Source organism: Chlorocebus sabaeus, chromosome 9 (genome assembly GCF_047675955.1).
Source record: "Chlorocebus sabaeus isolate Y175 chromosome 9, mChlSab1.0.hap1, whole genome shotgun sequence".
Taxonomy (NCBI): Eukaryota; Metazoa; Chordata; class Mammalia; order Primates; family Cercopithecidae; genus Chlorocebus; species Chlorocebus sabaeus.
In genome coordinates this window covers 50,838,710-50,849,609 of record NC_132912.1, presented here as the reverse complement: position 1 = coordinate 50,849,609, position 10,900 = coordinate 50,838,710, and the positions used below count along the sequence as shown (strand labels likewise).

At 37.7% G+C, this 10,900-nt stretch overlaps 1 protein-coding gene across 7 annotated transcripts in view; it reads right to left on the bottom strand.

Moving 5' to 3' along the window:
* Positions 1-3,795: 3,795 nt before the first annotated feature.
* LOC103215829 (DNA excision repair protein ERCC-6) overlaps positions 3,796-10,900 on the bottom strand; it is an 84,129-nt gene continuing 77,024 nt past the window's right edge. For all 7 annotated transcript variants that reach the window (XM_007962576.3, XM_007962577.3, XM_038008905.2 and 4 more), the window contains 3 exons: positions 9,466-9,670; positions 8,491-8,569; positions 3,796-7,342 (listed from right to left, as the gene is read on the bottom strand). In XM_007962576.3, coding sequence (XP_007960767.3) covers positions 6,923-7,342; positions 8,491-8,569; positions 9,466-9,670 — 704 coding nt within the window. In that variant the 3' untranslated portion in view covers positions 3,796-6,922. The remainder of the gene's footprint in view (positions 7,343-8,490; positions 8,570-9,465; positions 9,671-10,900) is intronic.

Sequence of the window (10,900 nt, the reverse complement as noted above, 5' to 3'; positions counted from 1 at the left end):
TAGTGTATTGGTTATTTAATAGTGTGTTGTTCAATTTCCTAATTGTGAGTTCTTCAAATGTTCCCATTTTTTATTTCTAATTTAATCCTGTGATTATGACCACAAAATGCTCTTTGTATTATTTCTATCCTTTTAAACGTATTGAAATTTCCTAGTCTAGCATAAGGCCTATCCTGAAGAATGTTCCATGAGCATTTGAGAATGTATATGCTGTAGTGCTTGGGTAAAGTGTTCTATAGATGTCTGTTAGGGCCTAGTTGGTTTATAGTGTTGGTCAAGTCTTCTATTTCATTAACCTTCTGTCTAGTTCTGTCCATTATTGAAAATAGGTTATTGGAGTCTCCAGTTACTATTATGGCCATTTTCTTTTTTCATTTCTGTCAGTTTTTGCTTTCTGTGTTTTGATACTGTTATTAAGTTAATATATATGTTTACAACTGTTATATTTTTTTTGATGAGTTAACCTTTTTATCATTATAAAATGTCTCTATCTCTAGGAGCATTTTTGTCTTAAGATCTACTTTGTCTGACACTAGTACAGCCAGTCCAGCTCTTTTGTGGCAATTGTTTGGACTATTTCTCTTTCTATCCTTTTACTTTTAATCTATCTGTGTCTTTGAACCTAAAGTGTGTCTCCCATAGATAACACAGAGTGGGAATGTATTTTTAATCCAATCTGACAGTCTCTGCCTGATTAAATTCATTAACATTTATTATTGATAAGTTGAATACACATTACTTTGTTTTCTATTATCTATTGTGTTCTTTTCATTCTCTTTTACTATTGCCTTTTGCATCAAGTGAGTATTTTCTAAGGTAGTATTTTAATTTTATTAATAATTTTTCAACTATATTTCTGGAGTTATTTTCTTAGTGGTTGCTCTAGCATTTACCATATACATCTTATCAGAATCTAGTAGAATTACACAAGCTTAAGTCCAATAATATATAGAAGCTTTCCTCCTATATAGCTATATTCCCTTTCCCCCTTTTTGTGATATTTTAGGTATACATACTGTATCCATTAATGTTACAAATACAACACATTGTTATAATTATTATTTTACCATCTGCCATTTCATTAGTCTATTACAGCTTTGCTCCCACCCACCTCCTTTGTGCTGTTTTGACAAATGTTATATATATGACATTTCTGAATGTTATAGACCAATACATTACATACATATTATTTGATACAGCTGCATTTTGAATCAGTTGAGAGGAGAAAAATATGCATTTATGTGACTTTTATAATTATATAATTGCTTTTACTGGTGCTCTTCATTTGCTTTCAGCCTAAAGAACTTCCTTTAATACTTATTAGGCAGGTTGGTTAACAACAATTTTTCTGTTTTTGTTTATCTGGAAAAGTCTTTATTTCACTTTCATTTTTGAATAATACATTTGTTGGATATGGGATTCTTGGTTGACACTTCTTTTCCTTCGAGCATGCTGTTATACCTGCCCTCTGGCCTCCATTATTTCTTCTGAGAAGTCAAGTATTAATTTTGTTCCCTAAGTGATGTATCTTTTTTTCACTCACTACTTTCAAGGTTTTCTCATCTTTGTTTCCAGCATTTTTTACTATGATGTATCTGTGAATCCCTCTGCATTTATCATGCTGGGAGTTCACTAAGCTTCCTAGATGTTTTTCAATCAGTTTGGAGAGTTTTCAGTCATTATATCTTTAAATATTTTCTTTTTCTTCTGTCCTTCTTGTAATCCCATTACATGCACACTTAATGGTCTTCAATGGTGCATATAATGGTGCTTCCCATTTCTCTGGGGTTTTGCTCATTTTTCATTTTCATTCTCTGTTCTTTGGAAAGCATATCTCTCTTACTCTATCTGCCAGTTGGCTGACAATTTCTTCTGCCAATTCAAATCTACTATTGAACCCCTTTCGTGCATTTTTTCCTTGTCATAGTTTTTAACTTCATGAATTTAGCTCTTGCCACTTGGAGCTGCAGGGGATAAGAAACGCTGGCATCTTGCCCCTCCCTGTGAGGTACCATACCTCTGGACAGGGAGCTGAGGGAGACGGAGCTCTGTTTTCTTGGCTGCACCCACTGAAATGGGAGGGAGGGGGGGAGTGTGTTGTGGCTGAAGAGTCTGACTCACTGTTGGATTTCCTTGAATAAGTGTTACTTTATTCTACATGCTTTTAGGATAATTTTCAGTACATTAAGTGTTTGTGTCTCTCTGTATAAGAGGAAGGTGTTTATTTTTTGTTCCAATTTTCACCAGTTAAAGCTAATTCCTAGGACAGGGGGTCCAGAGGGCCCTTCACATTGCCATTCTGGAAGTGAAAGTCTAAAGGATATCTCAATGTTAGAAAATTTAACTGTGTACTTTACTACACTAAGAAAAGCTATACAGTTATATCAATATATACCAGAAAAGACTTTGAGGACAATCATTCTACCATGTGTGATAACCAATTATGACACCACAATGATAAAAACAGTGGGTTACTAGCAAAGTTAGATAAATGGACCAATTTAACAGAATGCAGAGCCAAGAAACATTTCCATAATTATATGTAAATTGGTAAAGGTGGCATTATACATCAGGAGGAAAATAATAAACTATTTGTTAAAGGTGGTAGGGAAACTAGTCGTCCATATGGAATTAATAATTTATGAGAATGTATTCATGACCTTAGCTAGGGAATGGTTCTTAAAGAAACAAAAAAAATGGAAAGACTGAATTTACTGTATTTTAAAACTTCCATATGATAAACATCACAAAGTAGATATGAGAATATGCTAATTCTCCATATTTTTATATAAAAGTTAAAAGACTCACAACCAAAACTAAAAATCTGTAAAACACCTAGGAATAAGCCTATTATGAAATGTGCAAGAGATTTATGATGAAAGTTATTAAAATTTCATCCAAGAATATAAAAGACTTTAATAAAATGAGGCCTATCATAATACTAATCAGAAACACTATATTAATTATAAAGAAGTCTTTTATTCTTAAATTAATGTGGAAAGAAATGCAACCCTAGTCAAAAGAACACCACAATTTTACTGGAATTTAATAAACTAATTCTTGATTCAGCTGGAACAGAAAACACCCAAGAATAAGACACTGAAGAGGGGGAGAAAGGAAAAGCAACTTGCCCATGAATGGCAAAACACAATGCAAAGCACCAAATGACAGCATGAGGAGTGTGGTTGGTAGAACCAACACCTGGATCCACGGGTCAGAAATAGACAACTTAGCATGTGATGAGTTGAAAGCTGACATTTTAAACTGGTGGAGAAAAGAATATTTGTTGATCATTGGAATAACTGCCTTTTTGTTTTTGTTTAGGGGAACAATCCTAAAAGATAAACAACCCACAGGAAAACTAGGCAAATATAACACAAATAGGCAAAGTATGGTAGAGATCTACAAATGGCCAATAACACGCAAATGTTTGATTTTATAAGTAATCAGGGAAATTCAAGTGAAAAAAAGGTACTTTCAATCATGAGATTGGTTAAAACAAAACAAAACAACCTACCGATATTGATACCACTTACTGTTGGCAAGGGTTTGGAGAAATGGGTCCTTTTATGGAGGGTGAATTGAAGCAAGCAATTTTGTTACATCAACTGACATTTAAAATCTACATAATCCAACAATTCTATGCAGGCAGAGCTATACTTACAGGAATAGAAATGTCTTGCACATAATATTAAATGAAAAGTTAGTTGCAAAATAAGGATGGCATCACCCCATTAATATAAATTACATATTTAAAGCAAACTGGTTGCTGTAATAGACTTCAAAAGACAGTAGTTTAAGCAAGTCAGTATTTTATTTTACTCTTAAATAGCAAGTCAAAGGAGAACAGTTCAAGACTGGCAGGCCAACTTCTCCTTCCTCAACACATGACTTCCATCTCTTGAGAAGCCAGGTCACTACTGAAGCTCCCATTGGCCTCCCAGCCAGCAAGAAAGGGGAATGTCAAGGAGAGTGCATACCCTGCTTCTTTATTTAAAGGGCCAATTTGGAAGTTTAAAACTTAGTCATATGGCCACAATTAACTTTAAGGGACGCTGAGTAGTAGTCTTAAGCTGAGCCGCCAGACGTCCAGGTAAAACTCGAAATTTTATTAGTAAAGGAAGAATGAGAAAATGACATTATAGCAGCAGTCCGTGTCATGTGATTCTCTAAATGCATGGAGAAGACACACCAAATATAGGACTGTACTTAGCTGTGGAACAGGTGCAAGATGGTGTGGGGGTGGGGAGGCAGACTATTGCTTGACCATTTTTAATGGTGATGGTATTAACATATTTAATTTTTTGACAAAATTTTAAAATCCTTTATTTGTGCTGATAAAGCATGTTAAATACATTAAATCTACACTGTACAAAGCTTTTAAAGTTCCAAAAATTAGATTTTTATTTAAATGAATAAATTTCTCTACATTGTTAAAACCATTCTACTTACTGCATTGTTCTCCAAGTCCCTCCATCCAGGAGGCATGATGACAATGTGTGCAGATCTCCTCACTGAGACACCACCTTCCCAAGATCATGGTACGTCAGAAAAACTGAGACAAGAACTGGAACAAGGACCACCTTGCTCCTACTGCATTATAGCTTTTGACAGTATTTGTTACTTGAAGAGAAGGCTATACCTTGTCTAGCTCAATACAGTTTATGTTTCAGACACTATAAATGTGATGCCCAAATGCTTCATATGAGTGAACAAGGTCAGCAGATCACCCTGAGAACAAGGAAGACACAATTTCCTTATAGGCTAATGATTATAAAAATAGAAATTAAGAGCTCCCCAGAAACAAACCACTTAGTCAAAAAGGAAGGAGTTTTGACTTCCTTCTAAACCAAGTATTCAAGTTTAAGACTTATTGGCCTGTTTAAAAATTCCTTCTATGACTTCTCAACAATGATGGCAAAGTGACAAAAATAATGTAATCATCATCTTCCCTCATTATATATAAACCAAACTAAAAACCAAAGAAATGAACAAGCTATAATCCAAAAAAACTAGAAAATCCTGGCAGGAATCATAAAGAACATCTCTAAGAAAAGGATTCTTGGCTTAAGCAAAATATTAGAGCAGAGAAAGCAAAACTCATGTCCTCTCATGCAGTCCAGCAAGGCTCCTCCTGCCCAGGACCCTCCTGTCTGAGTCACAGGGACAAGCAGACAGAAGATCTGGACACAGCTATCCATGTTAAGCATGAGCGAGATGTAAAGAAACAGCACGGCAGGAGGGCAGGTATACTACAGAAAATGAGAGAGGAAAAGAGCAGACCAGAGAACACAAATCCAAGAAACAAACTGCACTGAGATAGCTACAGAAGAAATTCAAGGAATACAATGAATTTCAGAAAACAACACTTCAAAGATGAGATGATAAAATCATCCTGAGAAGGAAACAAGAAAAACACAGGTAAGAAAATAAATTGGGCTGGGCGCGGTGGCTCACACCTGTAATCCCAGCACTTCAGGAGGCCGAGGCGGGCGGATCACGAGGTCAGGAGATCGAGACCATCTTGGCTAACACAGTGAAACCCCGTCTCTACTAAAAATATAAAAAATTAGCCGGGTGTGGTGGCGGGCACCTGTAGTCCCAGGTACTCGGGAGGCTGAGGCAGGAGAATGATGTGAACCCGGGAGACGGAGCTTGCAGTGAGCAGAGATCACGCCACTGCACTCCAGCCTGGGCGACAGAGCGAGACTCCATCTCAAAAAAAAAAAAAAGAAAAGAAACTGAGGATCAAAGCAACACCATCACAGAACCATAAACACATAAACAGTAGCGAGATACAAACAGCCTTGGCTGGAATCCAAACCACAGAAACAGGAAAGGAATGCAAAGGCAGGTGCAAGACAAAGGCAACTGGAGAGAAGACAGCCTGCCAGCCTGCAGATAAGAGAGGTCTGGAGGGGTGTCACTTCATAGTAATAACAGCTGGGTCTGCTGTGGGCTGCAGTGATGTTTGTGTGCATGCACATGTGTGGTTTTTATATACCTACTTTTGGCTTTAATTGGATTTTTTTTTTAATAACACATTTTGTGACTGTAGGAGGGAAAAAGATGCCCTTTTGTGACTGTAGAAGGGAAAAAGATGCCCTCTGCTTAAAGGAAAGCCAGGGTAAACTGAATACCCTACAACTTTCCACAAATACATGTCTTATCATTTATTAACAAACTGTTTCATGCTTTACTAATAAAAATACCCACCAATTTGCCAGTACCTTGAAAAAGGATCTTTTCAAGAAAATTAACATAATTATCAAACAACAAATAACAAACCTGACCTTTGTGGGTGGCAAACAGTAAATTTAAATGTTTAAAGGTTATGCATCAAAATAATGCTGTTATCAGATATTGATGAACTTATTGAACAGGTTTGACTGAATATAAAACCTGTTTTTAGCACCAATAAAAAAAATTATTGAGATTTCTGTTCTGCAAACTTCTAACTGTGCTCCCTGACAGCATCTTTTGGGTAAAGGAACAAATGTGCTCCAAGGAGTAACCGTTAGGTCCCTGATTTTTTAACATAATTCAGAGTGCCAAAAAAAAAAAAAACATCAATCCAAGTATTTTCTCCCTTAGCTAGCAGCGCCTGTAGTCCCAGCTACTCGGGAGGCTGAGGCAGGAGAATGGTGGGAACCCGGGAGGCGGAGCTTGTAGTGAGCTGAGATCTGGCCACTGCACTCCAGCCTGGGCGGCAGAGCGAGACTCCGCCTCAAAAAAAAAAAAAAAAAAACTTTTTAACTTTCAGAGAAGAGTTTCGTCTTCTTAAAGTTTTAATTCTGAGGTAGATGTCATGCAAACAAACATCAAGTGCAGCCAACTTCCATTGACAAACATGATTATTAATAATAATAATCAGAAATGCCCATTAGAAAAAGTGACTTGAAAGTTTAGGAAGCAATGTTGTTTAGCAGTATTCTGGCTTGAGTTTCCAAATTCCTTCACCACCAGAAGTTCTATGAAAAGTGCACAGATTTCTCAATAGTTCTCGGAAGACACAAGACTGCGAGGCAGATAACTTGGATTCAAACTCCTGTAGTATCTCCCTAGTGCTGGCCTGGCCATCAGTGTGGGCCTGGAAAGCGATGAAGTTTCTCATCTCCACCAGAAGGTCATCATGTTCTGTGGTGGGAAGCAGGGCAGAAGCTTCCTGCAGGTGCCCGCTTTCACTTTCTAAACGCTCTGGCAGAATCAGGTGGTTTCTAGCTCTCATTTTAGCCAAGAGTGAGGAGGAAGCGAGGGCCCCGGACGAAGAGTTTGCATCTTCTGCTCTTCCACTAAAATGCTCAGGGACATTATCTTTTCCCTCCTTTTTCATGATGCCATCCTGGAAAAAGAAGACCACTATATTGATATATTTAATCTCTAGTTTATGCCCCCACTTCCTTCCCCAAAAGCTGTGAGGGGTCACCAGACAACACATGTGCCAGGGTGGTGAGGTTGACGGGGTAAGACTGAGACTCCACCTAATGAAAAGGGAAAGGAGGAGGGTCCGATATCTAAATCCTCCCACTGCTAAGAGACCATTTCCTAAAAAAAAAAAAAAAATTAAAAGGGGGGCAACCAAGCCATTCCCTTAGTCACCACTCTGCATGGTGGTGGAAGGGAAGGCAGAGTGGAGGTTTCCAGGCAAGGTTTCAGGAAAATCTGTCTCTAGGAGGCCCAGGACCACTTTCAGTGCCTGTGGGCTTTTCCTATTCTTCCTCTCAAATGGACCCTGACCTGTACACTGTGGATAAGGAACAGTATCATAGCTATACTTCTTTTTCCTCACTTTTAAATCTTCTTACTCTTTCCTACCTTACATCTAATGCAAGTTTCCTTAAAAAAAACACAAATCTAACTCTGAAAGGGTCTCAAATCCCTACTGCTAAAAGCACAGAACATGGGAAGTCAAAAAGGTACTCATATTCCTAAACACGTTCATATTAACTTAAAATTGGAGTCTGAATCTGGGAGTTTTAACATAATCCTTAATCAGAAAAACCAGAAAGACTTCCACTGAATGGTGGAGTCTGGACTAGTTTTAACCACTGTAGCACTCAAGGCAAGCAGGGCATTCTTGAACAGAGAAAGACAAGCACTCTGCTCTAGAGCTGGTGAGTTACAGACACCAACATTCAAGGCAGTTTTCTGGACCTTTATTTCAGAGGGTTGTGGTCTCTGGAGCTGGCACTTCCCCTCTAGACAAGGCAGGCTGTCCTAGCAGCGACACATCCATCCCTGTGTCAACCTTCTAATGGCAAAACAGAAATGCTGCTACGGATCTTGGGTTAAAGACTTTGTCTTTAGGAAATCAGCAGGTCCTTTTAGATTCAAGTGAATGTGCATTGTAAATCAGAGCATGCAACACAAATATCAGGTGTCATTACACCAGAGATAACCATTTTCTTCACACCCAAAATCAGGTGAAATTTTTATGGCATTCAATCAAGCAAATCTCACCCTGGAAAGCAAAAAGGTTATCTATATTACCTGGCACTTCTCTGTTGGAGATGTCGATGAAGAATGCTGCACAGAGAAGTTAGAATTCCTTTTCTTACCAAATCTACTCCTAAAGAAGGAAAAGAATCACAGTAGATTAAATGTTTGCTTTTGAGACTCAGAGATCAAAATACTCTTTCAACAATGAACTTCTTCCTGGAAACATTTCCATCTGCATGGTTATTCTTTCACAGCCACGCCATTTCTGCTCTATCCCCCTTGACTCTTCCACACCAACCTCCTAGAAAGTAACTGCTGGCCGGGTGCAGAGGCTCATGCCTGTAATCCCAACACTTTAGGACGCCGAGGCGGGCAGATCACCTGAGGTCAGGAGCTCGAGACTAGCCTGGCCAACATGGTGAAATCCCATCTTTACTCAAAACACAAAAATTAGCATGGCATGGTGGCGGAAGCCTGTAATCCCAACTATTCGGGAGGCGGAGGCTGCAGTGGGCTGAGATCACACCACCGCACTCCAGCCCGGGTGACAGGGTGAGACTCCGTCTCCAAAAAAAAAAAAAAAAAAAGGAACTGCTGCATCTCAGAATGAGAACCACTCAGTTTCTTGTTCAAAAGATGATGGGAACCATTCTCAATTCCAGGTAGGAAAATCATTCTAAAAGAGCATACTGAATAACAAAGTAATTAATGTGTGTTGTAAATTGGCTAATTATCTCATTAAAGTTTAATCATTATCCTGTATCTCTTACTATTTTTAACAACACCATCTCTCAAATAAAACCAACCACTTCTCCTGAAGCCACTTTGGAAAACAGGGGATGAAAGCAAGTAGGAAGGCAAAGTTGTAACAGTATTTCTACAAGTCACCCAGATTTCGCTGCTATAATCTTTCCATGAGGGATTTATTCCTGAAGAGAAATAACAACATAAGCCTCCACACCTGATTTTATTTCTAGCCTTAGTTGTTTGGCCTCCTTGCAAGTATGGCATGCAGCAATCTCTTACTTTGTTCCTGCTGGTGCACCAGAAATCCCCCTGTGGCCAGTCCAGGTGGGAACACCAGACACTGCTCCCAGACACCGCTGACGAGAGAGCCTCAGTGCTTTCAAGGCATCCTGAGCCACTCGGTTGGCTTCTGCTTCCACCAGTACATAATCTGGGCTGGCTCCATCCATGATGGCATCGTGCTTCATGACACTGTGCACACCAACTAGCAAGAAAAGAAACAGCAAAGTGATATTTCACTTTGTACGCAAGAAAGACACTTTTCTCCTCTATATAAGTACAATATTGTGGTAGACAAAAAACAAAGTCATAGTACACTTAGAAAACCCTAGAGAATCAATGATAAAAAATAGTAAAATAACTCAGGCAACATAAAAAAATAAAATTCACATACAGAAACCTGTAACGTTCCTATTTACAAACAATAGCCAGCTAAAGATAAAATGGTACGAAAATTCTACTTACAGTAACAGAAAAGACAAAACACTTAGGAATAAACCCAAGCAATGTGTAAAGCTTGTGTGGAGAAGACATGAAAACACTCCTGGGAAGAGAGACTATCAGACTTAAACAAACAGAAAGATATCCCTTGCATTTGAGAAGAATGACTCAATAACCATTTTCCCTGAGTTAATTTATATGTTTAATGCAATCTCAATAAAAATATCAAGATTTCTTATGAAGTTAGACAAACTGATATTAAAGTTCATATAGAAAAATAAACCTTCATGAATAGATCAGAAAACACTGAAAAGGCAAAGTGACACCCTATTGGACAATAAAACATGCTCCATTTACAACAGTTTGGTGCTGAGGAAGGGACACAACAGGAGATTGACCAGAAACTAGAAATAGATCGAACTACATTTGGAAATGTATTACATGATAAAGGCATCTCTAATCACTGAGAAAAACATATTTGAAATAAATGATGCTACAAACGTTGGGGCACAAATGTTGGGGCATTTTATCTTTGAACCAAGATAAAATCCACACCTCATACTCTAAATGGATCAGAAATCTGAATGTAAAAAGCAAAACCATACAAGTAGTACAAGAAAACATGGTGAATTATCATGTGATCTATGTGTAGAAAAGGCTTAGAACTACAATTCCAATTAATAAAAGACTGACAAGTGTTTTTAGAAAAAAAAAACCTGTTTCATAGGAAAAAAATTATCATAAGTAATAAAAGACAACCAATGAGGAAATACTTGTAACATATATGAAAAATGAAAAGTTAACATCCCTAATATATAAAGAACTCTTTAAAACCAAGGGGGAAAAGGGACCAAAAATCTGATTTAGAAAATGGACAAAAGATATGAACAGACAAACTCACATAAAGAAAAATTTTTTAAATATAAATGGTCCTATAAAAAGCTCAATTTCACTCAAAGAAAATAACTGCAAATTAAAACTTAATATATCTTTT